Source organism: Amblyraja radiata, chromosome 29 (assembly GCF_010909765.2).
Source record: "Amblyraja radiata isolate CabotCenter1 chromosome 29, sAmbRad1.1.pri, whole genome shotgun sequence".
Classification (NCBI taxonomy): domain Eukaryota; kingdom Metazoa; phylum Chordata; class Chondrichthyes; order Rajiformes; family Rajidae; genus Amblyraja; species Amblyraja radiata.
Window position 1 is genome coordinate 18,743,460 of NC_045984.1, and position 24,323 is coordinate 18,767,782.

The 24,323-nt window shown below is 46.3% G+C and overlaps 1 protein-coding gene across 4 annotated transcripts in view; it reads right to left on the reverse strand.

The window, feature by feature from the left end:
* Positions 1-24,323, reverse strand: part of tpm4 (tropomyosin 4) — a 52,768-nt gene continuing 28,445 nt past the window's right edge. For 2 of the 4 annotated variants that reach the window (XM_033046752.1, XM_033046754.1), the window contains 7 exons: positions 22,459-22,592; positions 21,583-21,700; positions 20,354-20,424; positions 17,966-18,041; positions 13,690-13,752; positions 12,883-12,952; positions 1-1,461 (listed from right to left, as the gene is read on the reverse strand). In XM_033046752.1, the coding sequence (XP_032902643.1) occupies positions 1,379-1,461; positions 12,883-12,952; positions 13,690-13,752; positions 17,966-18,041; positions 20,354-20,424; positions 21,583-21,700; positions 22,459-22,592 (615 nt within the window). In that variant the 3' untranslated portion in view covers positions 1-1,378. Of the gene's footprint in view, positions 1,462-10,514; positions 10,765-12,882; positions 12,953-13,689; positions 13,753-17,965; positions 18,042-20,353; positions 20,425-21,582; positions 21,701-22,458; positions 22,593-24,323 lie in introns of those variants that run through there. The other 2 variants (XM_033046750.1, XM_033046753.1) reach the window with 1 other exon arrangement.

Below are 24,323 nucleotides of genomic sequence, written 5' to 3' on the forward strand. Positions count from 1 at the left end.
TTTCTTCAGCAGTGAGTCATTTTATTTGCTTATTGATCAACATCACCAGTGTAAATGCAGGTCACATCATCATTCCCCAAGACAACTGTTTGGGATGTGCATTCCCTTTTAATCCAGTAACACATCACCTTTAATACAAATAGTGTCTTGTTTCTGTGTTCAAGGTCCAGCAAGTGTGTGATTTGTATAAAACAGTTTTAAAAAAATCAATGTTAGTCACAGATAATGCTGAGGGGAGGCACCTCTGCACCTTCTTAAATGGGGAAAGTCACTTTTGATTATGTTGTAAATAAACTGTAACCTAGCTCATGTTATGGTATTTGGATATCACCAGCCCTTGGAAGAGTTGAGTGTTTTTATGCTACTGAGGGCTGGTTAAGGATTGGTGAAAGATCTATTTAACACCCTGCAGCGTCCATATCAACTAAACTGTCCATTCTTTTTTTCTAATGCAAATAAGCTTTCACCCACTGAGCAAAAGTATAAAGGCACATTCCAATATATGAGCTGTAAAACTGCTCACTTGAATCGTTGAGGTGACAGTGGAATGGGGCTGCAATGCAAGACTAAAGTGAAACCAGCATTAGCCAAGGCATTTCTCAAATCTTCTCCCTAGTGTTTTGGATTACCCCATGCAAGAATAGGAGATTCACGAACTGTTCAAGATCCCGTGTCTCAACATAAGCAAGTTTCTCGTGTTCCTACATTTGGCTCTCCCAACCTCAGTACACATGGAATGGCTACATTTTACAAACTGTTGCACAACAAATCAATCAGCAAACTTGAGACTTGAGGCTCTCCCCAAGTGGCTTTGGGGAGGGACCCAGGCAACCTTGGCCCACAAAGAGGCATTGGGACATCTTGTTGCAAAAGTCGAAGAGACTCAAAACTCAGATGAAGTGATCAGCTGGGTACTAGCTCGCACTGCCAGTTACCTTCCAGGATCTAATGAGTAACCTCACCCACTGAAATGTAGAACAAAGCTAGCGAGTACAATAGTTGGCAGCACAATAAACATGGACAGCAACAGGCTGACAAGATTTCAGGCTGCAGGCTCTACCTGGAGTTCCACAAAATACATGGTAGGTCATGCCCCAAACCTGCACTTCCTTGCTTCATGTCCAGAAGAGAGAGTTTACTTATGTGCTTAATCTAACAATAGGAGAGAGACTGTGTGTACATGTGTGGGGAAGGGGAAGGGGAAGGGGAAGGAAAGAATCGAATAGCGTAATAAAAATTCTACAAAATACAAAATAAAAACTTTGGTCCACATTTGATAATAATCGATCTAAGTCGACAATTGATGAGGGAGAGGACGATATGGAATGTAGAGTCATGGATGATAATGGTTACTTTGAGTTGCGATCTTCTCGCCTCCTTACAAGTTATGCAGTTCCTGTAGAGTTTGATCGAGGACCTGGTGCATACCCATGTTCTCTTCTTTTGCACGAGTAACTTGTTCTATTAAAAGCAAGGAAGAAAATGGAATACAGGTCAACATCAGACACGGAAGAAGTGGTAGAAAGCAAGGAGCTGCCAGAACTGATTGTGTCTGCTGCTGTTTATAGACTACAGCTCGGAGTTCAATACCATCATCCCCTCCAAGCTGGTTACCAAGCTCACGGAACTGGGTCTCTGCGCATTGCTCTGGAATTGGATCCTTGACTTCCTCATCCCCAGACCACAGTCTGTCCGAATTGGCGGAAATATCTCATCCTCAGTAACAATCAGTACGGGAGCACCTCAAGGCTGCGTGCTCAGCCCTTTGCTTTACTCACTCTATACTCATGACTGTGTAGCCGGACACAGGGCGAACTCCATCATCAAGTTCGCCGACTACGCAACTGTTGTTGGACGAATTACAGATGGTGATGAATCAGAGTATAGAAGTGAGATCGACCGACTGACCAAATGGTGCCAGCACAACAACCTGGCTCTCAACACTGGTAAAACCAAGGAACTGATTGTGGACTTTGGAAGGGGTAGGATGAGGACCCAAAACCCTGTTTATATCAATGGAACCATGGAGGAGAGGGTCAAAAACTTCAAATTCTTGGACATGCATATTTCTGAAGATCTTTCCTGTACCCAGCACATTGATGCAATCATAAAGAAGACACATCAACGCCTCTACTTCCTGAGAAGATTACGGAGATTCGGTATGTCAAAGAGGATTAGCTTGAACTTCTACAGGTGCACAGTAGAGAGCATACTGACTGGCTGCATCGTGGCATGGTTCGGCAACTTGAACGTCCAGGAGCGGAAAAGATTGCAAAAAGGTGTGACCACTACCCAGTCCATCACCGGCTCTGACCTCCCCACCATCGAAGGGATCTATCGAAGTCGCTGCCTCAAAAGGGCAGCCAACATCATCAAAGACCCACACCATCCTGGCCACACACTCATTTCACCGTTGCCATCGGGAAGAAGGTACAGGAGCCTGAAAACTGTAACGACCAGGTTCAGGAACAGCTTCTTCCCTACAGCCATCAGGTTATTAAACACGATAGCAAATTAGCTCTGAACTATACCAGGCTATTATTATTATTGCACTATATTTGTTTATTTATTGAGTATGTGTAAATGTGTATATATGTATACTGAATTTTTTTCCCCTCCCGTTATGTACTATGTTTACATCTTCTGTTGTGCTGCAGCAAATAAGAATTTCATTGTCCTATCTGGGACATACGACAATAAAACACTCTTGACTCTTGCTATTGACACACTGAATTTCAAACCCTTAGATTCGCAACGTCCTCCATTTAAGTGCAGGTGGGGTGGAGAAAGCATCCCAAACTATCTTGGAAGTTTAGTCAAAAGTTTAGAAGTAATTCCGATAGATGGCGGAATGCTTGGCTGACTTGTACCAACCCACATTTTTTTTTAAAGCACCTCACACAGAATGGCCTTGTTGCATCTGAGCATTTAACACAATATATACCATTTGTAGAAATGGGAACAAGGTGAACAAGGACCCCTAAACTGTATTTCAGTGATTACTGGTACAGCACTACCCTCAATCAAATCCTATTTCCTATGGGAATGCATACATTTACAGGTTGCATGTGTCTTTGGTTTACAGTTTTTAACCATTTAAACTCTATCTTGGCTAGAAAACATCTTCTCACTGGCTCAAGCATGCACATTGAAGGAAGCAGACATACAAATTGAGAATTGATGAAGCACATGCATTGTGTCCTTAATGCTTCTGTTGTTAACAGCTGCTCGATGCAGTTGCAGACCCCAATTCATACCTGTTTGGTCATGAAATGTAAACCTCAGTTTAATCAATGGGTTGCTGTAATTTTGTGCTTTTGAGTTTAGGATTATAATTTCAATGGATGTGTTACCTTCTGGGTTTACCCTTTCTCACACTGCTACCGAAATCCACACCTGTACCAGTCAGCATAATATTGACATAAGAGTAACACCAACCACTCCTTACAAAGGAAAATTAAATTAAAACAAATAATTAAAAAATTTAAAGGGGGAAAAAAAAGCAGACCATTGGGGGGGGGGGGAAGAGAAAGCTGGAAAAGAGTGGTGAGGACAAGACAATGTCTGGCAAGTGATAGGTGGATATAGGTAAAGGAGATACAGCTATGACGGAGACATCTCTACCACTTCATCCAGCAGCTTGTTCCATCTAAGCACCACCATCTCTGCAGAAAAACTGTCCCTCAAGTGCCTTTTAAATCTTTCTCCTCTCTCACTTTAAACCTATGTCCTCTAGTTTTAGTGTGGAGGTGGGCTGGGGTGGAAGCACCATTCCATGCAAGCAACAGCACACGAGATAAACAGGATCTGGCACTTACCCCAAAAACAAAAAAAGTTAAGAGACTTTTTCCAGGAGTTGATGGAGATGTTTGCTCCAACAGAGTGCTGTTGAGTCACGAAACCAGCGGAAAGGCGGAGAAAGAGAGAGAGAAGCAGGTAAGGTTGAAGAATAGGAAGAGTCCTAGGCGACGACAGTAAGTTCTAGAGCAGAGGTCAGAAGATGGAGAAAGCCGAGAATGCTAGGACTCAGCTGATGAGAAAGTCCCCTTTCGAATTTCTTCACACAATCTTTATCTGGCAGCAAAAAGAAGGAACATAAAAGCAGATTTCAAGCATAGTTGAAGCTTCAAGGCAGAAAACCCCCCCGGAAAAATCGCTAGTAGAGTTGGAACCCCACCCTAGCTGCGTGCCTCTTGGGCCAGAGGCAGTAGACTAGCGTGCTTAATCTTGAAGTTACAGTATGACATGGAAATATCAATCAGTATCATGTTCTATTAATTTCTGGGCCTCAGGCAAATGTGTTCAAACAGCTACGATGCCTCACTAGTGCTTGAGTATCCACCATGCCTTTACCTCTGAATCAGGACACGTGGCCCCACTCCTGAGATCTGGCACACAATCCAGATCCACTTCCAGTACAGTGTCAATGTAAGAAGTGCGAGTTTTGCATCAGGCCCAGTCTTCCCGACCAGCTGATGTAAAATTCAATGTTATTTAGAAGCAGAGACCCAATGTTTTTGCTGATAGCATCATTCAGATAATGTGACCTCGCAGATAATTAGCCATTATCACATTCCGTGTAAACTCACGGACACATTGGTATTCTATATTTTAACTGTGATTATTCTTCAAAAGAATCTAATTGGTTATAAAAGCTTTGGGATGTAACGAGATCTTGGAAGGTGTTTTATACACGTCTTACTTCACTAATCATATACAAGTCCACTTCCACATGCTCTGACAACCCACTGTTAATATGTAGGAGGAATTAAGGACACTGGACACATTTGGAGGCTGGTAACTTGCTCCATGTGGGTGGCACAATGGTCAGCTGGTAAAAATGCTGCCTCACAGCACCAGAGGCCCACATTCCATCCCGACCTGCCTTGCTGCCTGTGAGGAGGTTGTACGTTCTCCCTTTAACAGTTTCCCACAGGTCTCTAGTTTCCTGCCACGTCCCAATGATGTGCAGGTTGGTGGGTTAATTGGTAATTGTAAATTGTAAGGGTGGGTGGCAGAATCTGGGGGGGGGGGGGGGGGGGGGGAGAAGAAAGGAAAGCGAGAGAGAGTAGAGCAAAAGATAAATATAGATAATTCTGAAGAAGGGTCCCAACCAGAAACGTCACCCATCCATTTTCTCCAGAGATACTGCCTGACCCGCTGAGTTACTCCAGCATTTTGAGTCTATCTTTGAGATAAATGCAGGACTGTGTAAATGGGTGGTTTGTGGTTAGTGCAAACTGGATGAGCTAAAGGGCCTGTTTCCCCACAGTATGAGCAAGTAATGTCAAATACCTTCTTACCTTCACTAGAAACTATTTTCTAAATAAGTTGGATATCCACCCAACAGTTCCTCGTGTCTCAGACCTGGGCCTTCTGTTTCCTCATCTCTGAGTCTCATAAATGTATTGAGCCCCAACCTCTCTTGCTGTTCACCCATTAACTAGGTCCCTATTTAATTTGTTCCCAAACAGGTTGCAATAATAGCTAGGTTTAAATGGCCCTCTGATAGGACAAGCCAGCAACAAGGACAAGAACTCCAACATGAACTTCAGCTTGTGGCCAGTGGAGACTCCTTGTTAGTGCCCCCACAAGGTCCAAACCTGCATCCTCCCGACCTTTCCACAACCAATAGCTGGTGTGGAAAATTCCTTGAAGAACAAGACCTGCCCTTACCCAATAACAAGCTCTCAGGATATTTTGATATGGACTAAACTTCACCAGCACCACCAGCCTACAAGGCAATGATTCCCCAGTCATGGTTAAGGGGTTGGACAGGCTAGATGCAGGAAGATTGTTCCCGATGTTGGGGAAGTCCAGAACAAGGGGTCACAGTTTAAGGACAAAGGGGAAATCTTTTAGAACTGAGATGAGAAAAACATTTTTTACACAGAGAGTGGTGAATCTCTGGAATTCTCTGCCACAGAATGTAGTTGAGGCCAGTTCATTGGCTATATTTAAGAGGGAGTTAGATGTGGCCCTTGTGGCTAAAGGGATCAGGGGGTATGGAGAGAAGGCAGGTACAGGATACTGAGTTGGATGATCAGCCATGATCATATTGAATGGCGGTGCGGGCTCGAAGGGCCAAATGGCCTACTCCTGCACCAATTTTCTATGCAAGGCTATAAGTCTTTGCCGTCAGACAGAAATCACTCGCCTGACTGTGGGAGTCCCCAGCTTCCAGGCGACAGGAACATTGTCTGGTGCAGTACAACTAATGTGAAGAGCTGCAAACCATCTAAATGCTTTCATCAAAGCACAGAGAACCAATACTTAACTTCCGCATTAAAACAAATTAATGGGGGAGTGAGATTTGCTGTCAAGGCCAGTATTTATTACCCAACTCCAACTGCTGGATACACGGAGGTGGCCAGTGCAGGTTACAGTGGGATTAGAACGATAATTCCAGACACAAGACAGCTCAATCTTTTCCCGACTGGTACTCCTAGTGAACCCTTGCAGTTCTTCTGGTGAAGGTGCTTCTGCAGGGGTTGGAGTGAGAGTTTCAGTACTCAGACCCAGTGACAGTGTTTCAAGTTAGATGGTGCATAACCTGGAGGGAAATCTGCAGGTGGTGCTCATCTGCACCTGCCACCCTTGTCAAGGTTGAGGTTGTGGGTTTGGGAGGCAGCCTGGCAGCCAGCAACAGTGTATTTGGTGGATGGCATACACACCTCCATCTGATAGGTGGTGGGTCACATCCCCACTTTATCCTGCATGCTGTTGGCAACTGGAGTGTTATTGGTTCTGAACTAATCCAGGCAAAGAGAGAGAAGGGTCTTGATTCCAAACGTCACCCATTCCTTCTCTCCAGAGATGCTACCTGTCCCGCTGACTTACTCCAGCTATTTGTATCTAGAGAGAATTCCATCTCACTCGATCGGGTGAAGGTCCTGATCATCAAGCCAGTCACTTTCTGAAGGATACCCACTTCTTGAAGCCACAGTATTTATCTATCTGCATGATGGTGACCCAGGGTTATGGTGGTGAAGAGCTCAGCGATGGGAATGTCATTTGAATTTCAAGAAAATAGAATCTCTCTTGATGGTGAAGGTTCCTCACCAACTCTTCGGGATCTCTCTACTCTTTCCATTCTGGTCTCATCCAGCTCACATCTACTCTGTGCCAACATTGGCAGCACAGTTGCTGCTGTTCAGACCAAGCTCTGAACTGCCCCAAAACCTCTCACCACTCGGCTTAAAGTAGCACCATTAACAATCTGGATCTGAGCCTCCTCCCTGCCTGGGAGATCAGCCTAGGTTGAGGGCACAATATAAATGTAAGTTATTGTGTTGGGAACCCATTTCCACACGTCCTCCACCAGAGTAAGGGTCTGATATATATAAGGTAGCAAGTGATTGCAGTCTCATCCTGTATGGCGGGTCATCGGAGAAATTAGCTTTGGTTGCCAGTGAAAAACATCACAAGCAGACTGCGCTCATGTTATTCCCTTCCTCACATTGGGCTTGTGAGAAGACCATCAACTCAAGGACCCACATTTGGCATCCTCACATACACTACCCACCACCGAGGCAGTGGCTGGGTAGCATTTTTCCATCTCACAATCTTTGCTCCTGATCCTGCTGTGTTTTATGTCACTACAATGTCACCTCCTCTTGCTCTGACCTTCTATGCCTGGTCAATGAACGCCAAGGCACAGACTCCAGCCATTGTAGAGAATCAAGTGGCCTGATCCTCACTGCAAGGACCCGGAAACAACAGGCAGATTTGCACCAAGCACTGCAGCGATGGACAGTGCAGCCCACCCTGGAACAGCTCACATAGGCATCAGGCAATGGACACATGTAGCATTGTTAAGTGTAAGGCATCACCATTGGTTAACCTGCACCATGTTGAGCTCAGTGACTCCATTGTTGTTGGGAAAAATATTCAGGTTTCTTACCCAAGGAACATGTCCAATGCGTGTGGAAAGCAGCTGTTGCACATGGATTGTACTGGGGCCAAGAGTGATTCCTCACAGGATTAGTGAGCACATCTGAGACAGAAGCATGGGAACAGCATGTATCAGCCCTCCTCCCAGACTGTTGCCACCAGTGGAGAGCGACAGCACACTGAAGCCCTGTAGAACACCTCAATTCAGTCCACTGATGTGATCCTGAGCCAGTTGTGGTACTGACCACCCAGCCATTATACCAAGGCCCAGCTCAGCGCAGGTGTCTGAGGGCAAGGCAGCACAAACTCAGTGCATCTTCTCTAGTGTTTATTCCTCATCATCACCAGGGCCGGATTTACCTATAAGCTAGACAAGCTTAAGCTTAGGGCCTCGAGGTCTAGGGGGGCCTCGCAGAGCCAGATTTACCACTAGGCTTCATAGGCCTAGGGCCTCGAAATCTCATAGGCCCTCCCTCATAGGCATAGGCCTAGGGCCTCGAAATCTAGGGGGCCTCCGGCCAAAGCAGGACACCTACCATTCAACTGGGCGGGCCCCCCTCTCTATCTCTCCATCTCCCCCTGCTATCCGTGTCCGGGCCGCCGGGTTCCGCTCGCTCATCCGCCGGCACAGCAAGCCGCCTTGCACATGCGCATTGCTGCGGCCTGCACGTCCCTCCCCCTGCACATGCGCACAACCATGGCCAGCACATCATCGGCCGCCCTGCGCATGCGCACTGCAACGGCAACTGGTCGGCGCTGGGCACTTTCTCCCTCGCTTTGAATTGTGGGAGATTTGGCCGCCATGGCTGTCCGGTCGCTGCCTCGCCGCCAGCGCTGAAAATCAACGCGGAGGGGGCCTCACAAGTGGAACAGCTCAGGGCCTCTCTTCATCTAAATCCGGCCCTGATCATCACCACTGGTTCCATGTAGCTCACTAATGTACTTGGAAGGACAGGCAAGTGCAAGGCACAAGCACTTTGGCTGGGAAGACAATCCTCAGATTCCTCCTCTCCCCACCTCAGTATTGCGATGGGCCAAGAGATTATACCTTCCCCACCCCCCCAAATCCCAGTACGGAGGGTGTATCAACAACACAATACAAGGAGGCCAGACATTGACATCAGACGTTGGTGTTAAGAACAGGTTCCAAGTTAGTGAATGTGGCACAGAATGGACAAGTGACAGGTCAATGTAGCACCCAAGGCAAGGGTTACAGTGTGCAGAAACGGTCGTGCTAAGGAGTGGAGGGATGGGACACCAGGTTGGTGTGGGATGCCAGAGAAGTGCACTTAGGGTAGCAGGGGCAGAGAGTAACCGATGAGTGACCTCACAAAGTTAACCAGAGGTGTGATTTAATTCGGCCGCATTGATATGGATAAACTAGGTCTTACTAACAAAACTGTAACCTTGCAACCTAGGCTACTCAAGAAGAAAACAAGTCATTATACCTCATTGGGCGTGGAATTACTTTTGCAGTCAGGAGTGTTTATAAGGACGCATTTTCACTCCTTGCTTAGACCTGTTCAAGAGCCACTCTCTGATGTTATATAAGAGTGCCCAGTTTCCTGCACCATTGCTGGGTTCTAGATGGGGATGCAAGATCATCCAAATGGCCAGCTTGGCTTGGTTACCAACAGTCCTGCCCCTCTGCGGTCACAAAGGTATCGAGGTCAAGTGTAATTTCCAAACCCAATCAAGCATAAATCGACTGTCCCTTAGACACCCAGTGCAGAGGGAGCCATTATGTTACATTGATCAACTGACGAGGATTTTTTGCATTCCTCTCTGCAGAGGCAGTCTGTCCCACAGAGTATCTTCTGCATTTGATGCATTGACACAAGTGTCACATTTGGTTAAACATCAGCTGTTTAATAAATCTTCTGGGTCTATTAGAAAAAACTGGTGCTTTTCCTGCATAACTTTCCCTTCCCCAAACACCAAAACATTCACATACAAGGTGCTGGATATTCTAGCTACTGACGTATGGTGGCCTGTTTTTATAGAGAGTAATGTGAATGGATTGATATTTCCTCGTATGATTCTGTGGTAGTAATCTCACCTCAGAGTGAGAGGACATGGGTTCAAGCACACAAACTTACAGAATATCGCACCATTGGATGTGTCGCCTTGAAACTGCCTTCCCCGCCACCCCCCCACCCGACGATGCAAGGATCCCAGTCAATTTAGAACAACAAGCCCTTTCTTGCATCTCGAAGAAAACTTGTCCCTCAAACCGCTGAGGTCCTCCAGCACTTTGTGTTATAACTACCAAATAACATGACATGCACTGATGCCTGTGCCAAGGATTATTCCCCAAATATAACAGCGGCTTCCCTCAAAATGTTCATCAACAGCTATGTTGGGGTCTAGATAACCACATATGTACAAATTCTTTCTTCAATCATCTCCAGAGAAATTATATAGGCGAGAGATGTGGTGAGGTTTGTATAGACTGAGAATGAATCAGTTTGCCAACAGCACTGCAGGATGCCAGTGGTCAGTCAGAACCAAGACAGTTTCTCAAGCTGCAGAATCACCTGCATATTCAGATTAACATTCAATAGTTTTGAAAACACAACACATGCCAGAGAGGTGAAAAAAAGACAACAGAGGAGAAAACAGACAGTCTCAATTTTATTCACACAGGGAAGAGGAGAGGGAAGAGAACCGTAGATGTTATTAGCCAAATAATTTCAAGGAACAGGAATGCACCACAGAAAGTTTAGATGCAAAAGGATCACTGAAGCAGTTAGTGGAGAGAGGGAAGGGGATGGGGCGGAGAGATCATTTACAAGGAAGTCATGTCATTGAGGGCCAGGTCTAACTCTTCACTGATAGCTTTGTACTTCAGCTTCTGAGCATAGAGTTCATCTGTTGGTTGAAGGGCAGAAGGCAGCCAGGTTTTGGAGCCGGTGACCAGGTGGTTGTGACAGAGAATATGGTGATGGAATGAGTGAAATGTTTAGTGGAAAAATAAATAAAAATGGCAAGATGAAAAATGAAAAGAAACAAATTAAATCAATTAATGGAGCAAAGTGAAAGCAAAAACAAGTTAACATTTTTCAAGACAGCATTGGAATAACTTTCAACGGTAGTTTTAGAAAAAACAACTGCTGCACACGATGTTTAAGAAGGAACTGCAGATGTTGGAAAATCTAAGGTAGACGAAAATGCTGGAGAAACTCAGTGGGTGAGGCAGCGCCTACGGCTGTGGTAACATTGTCAATCTTGGTTCAAGCAAGGCTCCTGTTTATTGGGACTGTGCTCAACTTAAATAAACCCCAAAGACCACTGTTTCTACGAGTGGTTTACATCAAGAGTATCTTGCTTGTATCTCTTGATAACATTCACAAGCACAAAAGAGGGGAACCATTCAGCACATTTATCTCATCTGTCCTCCCTACTCAACATTCAAGCCCATTCCTAGAGGACAATGCCTGGTTACCAGTTCCCCTCCTAGCTCTAGCTGATAAACTCTGGGTGACCTCGTGGCCTATTATCTAAGATTGGAACGGGATCTTGATCAACTGGGCTAGTTGACCGAGGAATGACAGATGGAGGTTAATTCTGATAAATGTGAGGTGTCACATTTTGGCAAGACAAACCAGGGCAGTAAGTGGTGGGGCTGTGGGGGTTGCTGTAGTAACAGATAGACCTAAAGGTACAGGTATATGGTTCCTTGAAAGTGGTAACAGAGGCAGAAAGGGTGGTGAAGGCAGCTTTTGACACAATTGCCTTCATTAGTCAGGATATTGAGTACAGTAGTTGGAACGTCATGTTACAGCTGTACAGGATGTCAGCAAGGCAAACTGAGTATCGTCTACAGTTCTGGTCACTGTGCTATATAAAGGATGCCATTATACTTTAAAGAACGCAAAGATGATTTACGAGGATGTTGTCAGAGCTGGAATGTTTGAGTTACAAAAAACTGGATGGGCTGATCTTTTTTTCCCCCTGAAGCAGACAGGTGCCCTGAAGCTTTATAAAATCGAGGCACATAGATTAGGTTAACAGCCAGAATCTTTACTCCAGGTACGGGAGTCTAACATTAGAGAGCATGGACTTAAGGATTGCAGGACAAAATTTAAAAGAGTCCCAAGCAGCAATGTTTTTACACAGAGAACAATATGTAAATGGAATGAGCTGCCAAAGTGGTAGAGTTGTGGGATAATTACAACATTTTAAAGACACTTGAACAGGTACACAGATAAGAACGTATTGGTATGATATGGGCAAGGCACAGACAAGTAGGATTATCAGTTGGCATGAACAAGCTAGGCCAAAGGGCCTGCTTCCATACTTGTGCAGAAAGGAACTGAAGATGCTGGTGTGCACCAAAAATCATCACAAAATGCTGGAATAACTCAGTGGGTCAAGCAGCATCTCCAGAGAAAAGGGATGGGTGATGTTTCGAGTCGAGTGTGAAGGGTTCCGACCCAAAACATCACCCATTCTTTTTTTCCAGAGATGCTGCCTGACCCACTGAGTTACTCCAGCACTTTGTGTCTATCTGCTTCCATACTTTAAGACTGTCTCACAAGTCATTCTGCAATATATCTAAGGCTTGGATAGGCAGTATGTTACAATGAGAAGACCTGTTACCATCACCAGATTCCAAAGTTTATTGATCAGTGTCTCAGTCAACTCCACAAGCACCAGGTTATGGATGTGTACTGGACACAAGGATCCTCAATTTAACATCAAGGTTAATGGGAGTAAATAACTACGTACTGCAAGAAAATGCTTTCAATGCTCGAGAAGCAGTGAATGGGAGCGCAGCCACTTATTGTAACCTCTGCTCTCTGATATCTTAACCCCAAGAGAAAGTAGTCTGTCCAGTCAAAGACAGAAAGGGAGCAGCAGGCAGATACCAGAGAAGGGACAGGATACAAACCCAGATAGGAGAGAAACCTACGAGAGAGCACTGCAGCCCTGGTGAAAAAGGGGGATAAAACCAACTGTCCCTGCAGATACTGAGGAATCACATACCTTCCAGGTCATCAATGGTCTTTTCCAGTTTTGCAACAGTTCTTTCAGCAAATTCAGCACGAGTTTCTGCCTGTGAACCACAACCAATTACAAGTTATCAAAATGTTCAGCATACTACACGGGAAAGTAATGAGAATCAATATACTGGACCAGGAGTTACCGATAACAAATAACGGGTTTTGTTGGAAACAGAAGCACACTTTGGCAATGGCGAGGGAGTAGAAGCACCACACAGACTAAGCAGGATCAATGTGGCGACTGGACAGATACATGAATCAGCTGGAGCCCGACAAACATAAATATGCTGCTGTCTTTGTAGATTTAATAATTACCCTTTACTATTCTCAATCTCATTGCTGTAGGTTGACTCTAGCAATACATCCACAGCCAAATGCAGTCAAAGTCAGCCGACTAACCGTGCTGCAAGCATGCACAGGACTCAAATGTTGTGTAAAGAACTGTGCACATCAAAATGCCTTGCCCGACAGCCTCATTCAAACCACCCAGGGATACCAGGCATGGAAACAGTAAGAATGTGAAGGATAAACATTTTGACAGATAAGAATAACATTCAGCAAATGGGGCCACACTGACTGTAACAGACAGGCCAACCAAAGTAGTTACTGACTAACTAGCAGGAAATGATAAAACTATCTTATATTCGATTTCAGTGGAGCACAGCGGAGCTGAGGAAGTTAATTTATCCAGCTCAGGGCCCAACATTAATGCAAGGCACAAATGTGTCATTAATACAAAACATATGCTTCCTTATGTTCAAATCAAATTTGCAAATGTCAGCAGACCCACCTCCTTGAGCTTGTCAGACAGAACCTTGATCTCATCCTCGTACTTGTCCTCCTTCTCCGAGTACTGCCAATAGAAGGACAAATTAGTAAAAGCCCGAAGTCCCAGCGACCACATACTCCCATCATGACCAGACACCAAGTTGCCATAATTTTCTTCAGTGAGGAGCAAAAAGGAAAAGGGGGCTACTGATCCTCTCAAACAGGATCCACAGCTCACATAGATCATGGTTGATACTTTATCTCCATGTACCCACCTTCACTGCATTCCCTTAAACATTCTCACCAAAGAACCACAAACCTCCCATCTGCAACTCTTTTGTGACGAGGTAGATCTAGATTTCTGCTATCCTTTGAGGCTTGAGCACAAGTAATTAGATGTGCCTCAAGAACCACGTAAAAGTCACACTGCCCATTTAGAACACAGCACAGAAACAGCCCCTTGGCCCACAATGTCTGTGCCGAACACCAAGCCAAGATCAACTCTTATCTAACTGCACATAATCCATATCCCTCCATTTCCATGCACCTATCCATAAGTCTCTTAAATAACACTATCGAATGCCTCACTGGCAGCGTTCCAGGCACTCACCACCCTCAGTGTAAAAAAAACTTGCCCTTAAACTTTGCTGCTCTCACCTTATAGCTAGTATTTGATATTTTCAAACCGGTATCTGTGCCTCTCATAATATTATACATACACTTCCATCAGATCTCTCCTCAACCTCCAGAGAAAACAATCCTAGTCTGTTTTACCGCTCCCTGTAGCTAGTACCCCTAATCCAAGCATCATTCAGGTAAACCTCCTCTGAACCCTTTCCAAAGCATCACATCTTTCCTGTAACGGGGGTGACCTGAATGGCACGCAATACTCAATTTACTGGTGTGTTTATTCCTGACCCACCCATCCCAGTTTTCCATCAAAATCAGATTCTCAAGATTTCAGTATTGCAGTCAACATTGTGGGTGAGCGTATTTTTGGGGCTAAATTACAGACGTGACGTTAAACCAACACTCTACCGAGATGCACATAAAATATCTCTTGTGATTACTTAGAGCTCACAGGAGACTTTCCCAGTATCTTGGACACATTATCCCTAGGCCCAATCATCATCGCCAAACAAAGACGCAGTAATAAGAAACAGTCTGCTTCTTGTCTGTGCTATCACCCTCTAAATGCTTCCATTTGACTGGAACTTTGGGCTGCGCAGTGGCACAGCTGGTAGAGCTGCTGCCTCGCGTCACCAGAGATCCGGGTTCAATCCCAACCTCGGGTACTGTGTGTGGAGAGTGTGCACATTCTCTCTGCGACTGTATGGGTTTCCTCCGGATGCTCCAGTTTCCACCCACATCTCAAAGATATGCGGGTTTGCAGGTTAATTGGCCTCTGTAAATAGTGCCTAGTGTGTGGGGAGTGGATGTGACAGTGGGATAACACAACTAGTATAAATGGGTGATCGATTGTCGGCATGGACACTTGAGCTGAAGGGCTTATCTTTCAATCTAACTTACTCCCACAGCAACCCAGGCAAAATCCTACTGATATATCAGAAGCATTATTCCGCCATCTTCTCTGCAACATGAATGGCCAATCTTTTCCCTCCAGAGTGGGGAGCCTGAAACTAGAGGGCACAGGTTTAAGGCGAGAAGGGAAAGATTTTAAAGTGGACCCATGGCATCACTTTTCCATCTAGAGGGTGGTGGGTGTACGGAACAAAGTGGATACAATGACAACGTTTAAATAAAGTACAGTTGCACAGATGGTAAAGATTTAAAGGGATATGGGCCAAACAAGGAAATGGGCCTAGCTCAGAAAGGCACCTTGGTCGGCATGGACGCGTTAGGTCAAAGGGGTTATTTCCCTTTCCAAGTTCTGATGAAGGGTATTCAACATACACAATACACACAATACAATTTATTTGTCACTTGAACCTCATAGAGGCTCAAATGAAATGTTGTTTCTGCAGTCATACACACATGAAAAAAAAGACCCAAGACACAACACAATTTACACAGACATCCATCACAGCGCATCTCCTCCTCGCTGTGATGGAAGGCAAAAAAACCTATCTCTCCCCTGCACTCCCCACCCGATGTCAGAGTCAAAGCCCCCGGCGGGCGATGGCAATTGACACCACGCCGGGTGATGCAAGGCCCTGCTCCGGGTCTTGTTGTTGGAGCCCCCGGCGGGCGCTAGCAAAGTCCCGCAACCGTTGAAGCCGCGCCGGGCGATGATGTAAGGCCCCGCTCCAGGCACTCCTCGACCCCGCTACTCAGGCGGGTGAAGTCGCCGTTGCAGAAGCCCCGAAAAGCGGTCTCCCACCAGGCACCCGCGGGCTCCCGATATTACTGTCTGCCAGACCTGCGGTAAGCCTCCGAATCTCCGGGGGTCGGGTCACAGCAGCGCGCCACCACAGCTCCTCCCGCTCCGGACTCGGCCAGCTCCATGATGGTGAGTAGCTCTGCAGCTCCGTGACTGGAGCCCCAGGACGTTCCTGCTGGAGGCCGCTCCACGTTGCAGCCCCAACGACAACGGAGACCCGACAGGGAAAAGGTCGGGTTTTCCGTGCAGGGGAAAGATTTTTAAAAGTTTCCCCCCCACCCACCGCCCCCCCCCCCCACCCCCCGCCCCCCCCCCCACACACACACACACACACACACACACACCCCATCAAAAAAATAATAAAAACTACATTAAAACGGGACAAAAAATAACAAAACGACAAACGGACTGCAGAGGCCGCTGCGACGTGAGTCGCGCCGCCAACCGGTGAAATGGAACCTAATCTGACGAGTGTCTCCAGCATCTGCAGTTTAAAAAAAAAATTTGACCAACTATAGAAAAGTACTCATCTCCAGATTCCTCAACAATCCAACACTCCTCATGAAGAGAAAGATTGGAGTTGGTGGAGAAGCTGTGAACGGGTTGGTGCAGTGACCATAGACACATCAAAGACACATCAGGAGGAGGAGCCATCTTGGTGAACGGCTGCTAGCCAGCAGCCGTCCGTTTTAAATCCGTTTTTTTTATAGTTTTTACTGAGTTCTGTTTTTTGTTTGTAGGGGATATGGTCTTTTTAATGTGGGGGGTAGGTGTAAACCTAATTTCTAGGTCCCTACCTGGTCGGTGTGGCAGCTTCTTCTCCGGGCTGCCCGTCGATCCGTCCTCGTGGCCTACCTGCGGGCTTGGAGCGCCGTTTCCTGGCGGGAAACGCCCAGCACCTCGGCCTCGGCGGCGGCACGGCATTGGAGCGCTGGAGCGGAGCGGAGCGGAGCGGGCGATGCCTTGCCTGGGTCGCCGCGCTGGAGCGACGCGCTGGAGCTCTGGCGAGCTGGACCGCCGAGAGCAACAACTCCGGGCTGCGGGCTGCGGAGAGGCGGCGCCGACTTTGTCATCTGGAGCCTGGGAGCTCCAAACCGGCGCGGCCTTGTCGGCTTCGGCAGCTGCGGGCTCCAACCAGAAAGCGGCCGTTCCAAGTGGCCCAGCCGCCGAAAGGACTCTCCCGACGCCGGGGCAAGACCACCCGGTGAGAACGGCCAGGGACATCGGGCCTCCGTAGAGGCAATTGCGGTGGCCTCAATAGGCCTGACTTTGGGGTGAACATGGGGTGGGGACTGGACATTGTGCCTTCCCCCATAGTGCTATCCACTGTGGGGGGATGATTTTTTTTTTGTCTAACTGTAGTCTTGTAGGTCTGTGTCCAAGATGGCTGCCGTGAAGGGAGAGTGGACGCTGGCACGAATTGGTTGCCGCTGCTCTCTCTTCACACTGTGTTTTTGATTTTCTGTTTTTGGATTGAATTCTGTTTTTAATTTGTGTCTCTGTGATGTCTTTATTACTTGTTATATTCCGATTATATGTTATTCCGATTAAATGTCTATTATTGTTATGTCTGTATTCTTTCTTTATGTCCTGCACGGAGAGGACGCTGGCGCTGTTTGTTCGCCGCTTCTCCGTTTGCTATTGTCTGTTACTATTGTAAAGCGACTTTGAGTCTTAGAAAAGCGCTATAAAAATAAAATTTATTATTATTATTAAAGGCCAAACCATTGCTTCAGAGGGCTGTGGAGGCCGTCAATGGGTATTTTTAATGGGTATTTTTAAGGCAGATTAATAGATTCTTGATTAGTACGGGTATTAGGGGTTATGGGGAGAAGGCAGGAGAGGCGAATCGCAAGGAAATTGAGAGGGAAAGATCAGCCATGATTGAATGGCGGAGTAGACTTGTTAGACCGAAAACCTACTTTCCGCAGAGATCGAGCGAGCAGTGTACTCTCACCTTGTCTGACTGAGCCTCCAGTGATTTGAGATTGTTAGTGACATTTTTCAGCTCTTCTTCCAGATCACCACACTTCCTGTATGAAAGAGATTGGAACAGCGCAAGAAAATTTAACAACAGTGTGGCAGAGATCAGAGAGAGCAGTGCCAGCCAGCAACCTCCTCAGGAGATGCTGAGAACACGCTCCCTTGCACACATCCAACAAGTCAGTATAGGAACAGATATGGGGCCCAAAACTGCTCATAATACTCCAAATGTGGTTTGACCAATGCCTTATAAATCCTCCGCATTACATCCCTGTTTTTGTATTCTAGCCCTCTCTAAATAAATGCTAGCATTGCATTTGCCTTCCTGACTACCGATTCGACGAGTCACAGATTATTACACAAACAAACAATAATAAATAGACTGGCCTCTGATTCCCAAGTTTTGTCTCTGATATTTTTTTGTTAAACAATGCACTCCTCCTGTCCTGGAATACCAAACTGACAAAGCATTTTCATGGATAGGGTCTATTTATGACCTGCCTCATGACATGGGGCCTCTTTGAACATGTCAGAGAGGCTTTTACCCAGCAAGTTTTTTCTTTATGTAGCAGAGGGAGGCAGCATGCCCTAATCATGAAACCCACGCCCTCAATTGCGACCAATTTAGCAGTGTAAAACACAAAAACAAGGAACTGCTTAAACAAATACAAGCAAACATAATTGACCTTGTGTTTCCAGCTCATGAAGGAAGGCCACGGTGATGGGTCTAATTCCGTTGCAGTGAGGAGGACACGTTCCAGCCGGAAGCATTTGAGAAACAGATCAGACTATCAGGTTTGTACTCGCTATGGAGAAGCTCTCGCTACGTGCAACCACATCAACAACCAACCGAGCTGACCCCAATTACAGGGAGCTGAGAGATGATCCGGACCAGATGGAATGGGAGCATACAGGTAAATGGGAGCCCCTCAGGGCAGAGGCAGCGCATTGTCAGAGGGGGGAAATGAGACAGTAGAATGTCACCTGATGAGACATGTTAAAAAAACAAGAACAAAAAGAGGGAATCGAGCCAACTATAGAGCCAGCTAACAGCAGAGAGGGAACATATGGAACAAATCAAAAATGGAGATAGGCTGATGGTGAACAAAGGGGAAGAGTATGAGCCCGGGTGACTAACAGACAGTAAAGTCACAGGTGACTAACACACAGTACAGCCATAGCAAATAATTTCACCATGAATCTAGTCAAAGCTGATGAGCATTTTTATTTCACCTCTCTGAATATCCCTGACATGGACAACATTTAAAAACAGAAGTGGTTACATTATTAACATTCTTTAAAGATATTTAGCCGATTAAAGGATTTTCCACAAATACAAAATAATTAAAAGTGCTGTATCTCTTCTCCTTCAAGCTCTCGGTTGAAACAAACAAGCTCCTGGATCCCCTCCTGGTCTGATCTGGTGCAGGATCCCCGAGTTCTGCCCGATCTGTAGCCCAGCCCGAGGACAGTCTCGCTGGTGGAATCAGCTAATTTGGAACTTCTGTATTGTAAACCAGTAAATACCTGCAGCTCACCACGGAACTGCCAGAAACTGACCCAGATTACCAAGTTCACTTTTTATCATTGGTCCAGAACAAACATTTGAGGCTTGCATCCCTTCCATCTGCCTCTGAGGCTATTTGTCTCTCCCAGTCCAGAGAAGGGTACCCATCTCCCAGTGACCAAATAGTGTGAATTCCTCCACCTCTATCTGTTCATTTTCCCACAAGAATATGCCCCTCCTGTTGCAAAATGCCCAGGTCGACAAGGATCCCAATTTCCCCTGTGCTTGCTGTTTACTTTCCCCTGATATTCCTTACGTTGTACAACAGAATGGTAATGGCTGCAGTGGAGGGATTGCTATAGTTCCCACATTTTTTATCTCCTCCATAATTCCTGAAATCCTAGTTGCAGGATCTCCACCCTTCTGTTTCTGTGTCCTTGGCTCACCAATAGATCATGACTTCCAGCTGTTTCCCCTTCCTCCTGGACAACATGCATCCTCTGAGTTTTCCTTTATTCTGACAGCACTGGGGACCCTTGTCAGCAGCAGCACAAATGCCCACTACTGCCCTACCCATTGCACCCCTGGTGCCCACTGCACATTGTCTTTCATTCCCCGATGTTCTGGGCCAGTTTGGACTCCAAGCCTACATCCATCCACAAACGAAAATGATGCACATATCTTCCATTCCAAAGTTCCCTCCCATCATCATCAGCCGAGGAGTCATGGCAGCCCAGTAGTCCCACTACACTCAGACTCCTTGGCTGGACAGTTGTGGCAAAGGTAAGGATGCAGACAAAATAAAGAAACCCAACCACTCTTGCTTTTGCACAGCCCGCCGGCCCATTGACTTACATCTCCGCGATTTCAGCACGCTCCTCAGCACGCTCCAGCTCTCCCTCCAAGATGACCAGTTTACGTGCCACCTGCAGAGAGACTGAAGTCAGTATCGCCAACATCCTCGGGTAACAAGACCACAGGAAACCCCACAGGCAGCTTCTCCTGTCAGGCAGGTACAAAACTGTACCATCACTTACTCACCCCCACAGTCCCATCCTTCCCCACCTGAGAGCTCCCACTCATGGCAACTCGACAGCAACCCTCACCTCTATCACCAAGGACAAGTACAGGATCACCTTTTCATATAGGTTCCCCTCCATCTCAATTTGGAAATATATCGCCATTCATAATGTTATCCAACATGTAAACAGGCCCTTCGGACCCACTCATCCATGCTAGCCAAGATGCCCATCTTCATCCCTGGGTCTCCCTGTCCCCCAGCACTGTTGGAGCACCTTCACCAGAAAGACTGGAGAAGCTCATGTAAGAGGCTCACCACCATTTCTTTGAGGGGAAATTACAGATCGGTAATAAATACTGACCCTCTGAACAAAGCCCACTCCTGGAGAATGAATAAAGGAAGTGGCACACCATGCACCAGTTTCCCTTGCTACCCTCATGCTGGAAGTCAGGGGATTGAGAGGTGTTATCAGAATTGCTTGGACATTACATACTGTGGCCAGTGGTGGAAGGGGTACACATCAAACAAGCTGCTATGTCCTGGACCTACAGATGTGGAGAGAATCCATTTTCTGAAGACCTCTGATGAAGTCCAACTGAAGTGATCCCACCCGAGACCTGGGTTTGATTCTGACCTCTGTGTGGGGTTTGCACGTTCTCCCTGCGGCAGTGTTTTCTCCAGGTGCTCCGGCTTTTTGCCACATCCCAAAGAGATGTGGCTTTGTACATTCATTGGCCACTGTAAATTGCCCCATGTGTGTCAGGTAAGTGGGAAAACATAGAACTAGTGTCAACAGGTGATTGATGGTCAGTTTGGACTCAGTGGGTCGAAGAGCCAGTTTCCATGTTGTATGTCTAAACTAAAACAGAATGGAATCAGAATGCAATATTCCTAAACTGGCTGACAACTGAATCGTGAGATATTACGAGGAAGCAGAGACGCCTCAAGCTGATTTAAGCAAGTTGAATGAAAGGCCCAATATATGGCAAGTGCAGCAGTAACACGAGTAAAGGTGGAAGGTGACCCGGCCGGTACATTGGTTTGGGCATCGCTGGGTGCTCACCTCCTCGTACTTGCGGTCTGCTTCTTCAGCAATGTGCTTTGCTTCCTTCAGCTGAAGCTCCTGAAGTTCCATCCTTTCCTCATCCTTCATTGCACGGTTCTCAATCACTTTCATGCCCCTGTTGAGGAAATACACAGTCAAGGCGATAGCTAGGAATAGGAGCCAAATACCAGGGCAGTGACAGTTACTAACCGAGAGCTTCAACCAGAAAATCAGCGCAAATTCAACCAGTCAAATGGTATTTGGTGATTGTGTTGTTAATGTACGTCAAAGGTGGTCCTGGCCAGCACTGGGATTGGGCACTATGGGCATGGCATCAGAACATCAAATACCCTGCAGTTTACACGCCAAGGTAATACACCATCAAATATCAGCAGCCGGGGTGAACAATGTCCAATCCAAAGAGCATTGGTGATCTCCTAAACTAATTCACATGGAGATAATTAGCACATTTTGGACATAGTAATTTGGACATAGCACCAAATCAGGCCATATTGCCCCACTTGTCTGTGCACTCCATGGACCTCATCCCATCCACTTTTCTCAGGCAGGCTCTGAAGATCACGGCCAACTTATTTCCACTTCGGTTCGGTGACTCTTCAACCTGAAACATTAACTCTTTCCCAGATGCTGCCTGACCTGCTAAGTGCTACAGTACAGGAGGTCTAGTCCACTGCCAGTCTCGTGGTCATGACTTTCCACTGTTCCACCCCCCCTTACAGGAAGAGCTGAATAACTCAGCCGGAACAGAAGGAACTAGAACCCCAGCTCCAGTGAGGCGAGTGACCTGCTGCAGTATCTCCGTTTCCATGGCACTGTGGGAGATTCACCCTGTGGTGACACAAACCCCAGCACACTAACTGGGGCAGTGCTCACCTCTCACTCTCGTCCGCTGCTTTCTCGGCCTCCTCCAGTTTCTGCAGGGCAGTGGCCAGGCGCTCCTGGGCCCGGTCCAGCTCCTCCTCCACCAGCTGGATCCGTCGGTTGAGGGCAGCAACATCACCTTCAGCCTGAGGGGGAAGAGCAAAGAGACTGATTTTAGATTTGTTCCCCTTCCACCGTACAGTGTCACCTCCTTGCTGCTTGTGCTGCAGAACACCTGTAAGGCCAGTAGATGGTCATCACCTGGGCTAAATGGTGGATAACCAAACTACAGTGATTTCCTCTTTAGCACGGTTGGGTAAATAGGCAAATAGTCAGATAAGCCAAAGATAGATACAAAATGTTGGGGTAACTCAGCAGGACAGGGTGCATCTCTGGATAGAAGGAATGGGCGACATTTCGGGTCAAGACCCTTCTTCGGATTTCAGCGTCTTCAGGAACTTCAGCATCTGCAGTTCCTTCCTACACAATCAGATAAGCCAAGTTTGACCTGCCATTTGATTGGTCATTCCATTGGCTGGGGTGCAACATTAAACTAGCTTCACTGATGCCTGAAAAGGTTGCAAACTCTTGGGAGAATTAATTAAGACAGAGGAGAGAGTTGGCAAGGGGTACGCCACCTGTTAAAGCTGTCCAGAGATTCCTGCTGGAATTTCACATTAAGACAGGACCTGAATCCAGGGACAAGACTTCTCAGGACGAGTGGGAACACATTGACCATTATAGGCTTTCAGAGTAATATAGTGAAAAGACCAATCTCCATTGACAGAGAAAACTTCCTTAAATATACCCGCAGACAATTTGTCTTAATATTTACCAATTCACAGACATCAACCCAACTGATAACCGCCCCTTTGGTTTCTAGGAATGCCAGCACTCTGCCCACACAAGTTTCAGATACAGGAAGCACATTACAACTGTCTATGTTACAAGAGCACAGTTGTAATAGTATCCTGTCACGTCGGGACTTACTACTGATATGACAATCCTGATTCATGTGGAAACAAATTCATGGCTAGCGTCAGGTTACTGAGTGGAACTTGTATGTGTGTAGACAACTATCCATCGACTAGCCCACTGCTACTTTTAGTGCCCAGACCGAACTAGTTCCCCATCTTGCCTTTGCTGCCCTTCTTAAATAACCCTCAAGTCTTCCAGGACTTCACCTGTGGCTAAAGATAAATTAAACATCCTTGCATGGGCTTTTGCAATTTCTTCCTTAGCTTCTCAAGGTCCAAACGCACTTGGTCAGCCCCATGGGATTTATTCACCTTGATGCGCTTTAAGTCCACCAATAACCTCCCCTTTAGCAAGTCATATATAGTTCAGACATCACAACTCATTCCTCAATTCCTTAGTTTTCAGGATCTTTTCCAAAGTAAATCCGATGAGAAATATTCTTAAAAATCTGACTCATCGTCTGTGGCTCCACACAGATGGCTTTTCTGATTAACAGGACCCAGTCTCTCTCTAACCACCTTTCTCTCTGCCTGATAGATCCACCTAATTCCTTATTTTTGCTCTCCTCATTTCCCTCCTACACCTATTATGCTTGTTGCGGGATTTGTGTGATCTTGACCGTTTAAAAGCCACCTCTCTGCTGATTGGAGCCTCAACATCTCTCGGCAACCAGGGTCCCCTAAACCCACCAGTCTTGTCCTTCACCCCAATAAGAGCATATTATCTTTGAACTCTTGCTATTTCACGTTTGAAATCCTCCCAGATGCCATACGTCCCTTTGCCTGCAAACAGTTTAGTTCAATTGACTCAGCAAGATTTGCCTCGTACCAATTTAGGAATTAAACTTATCACCCAGCCCTATCATTCTCCATAACTAATTTAAAACTATGAATTATGGT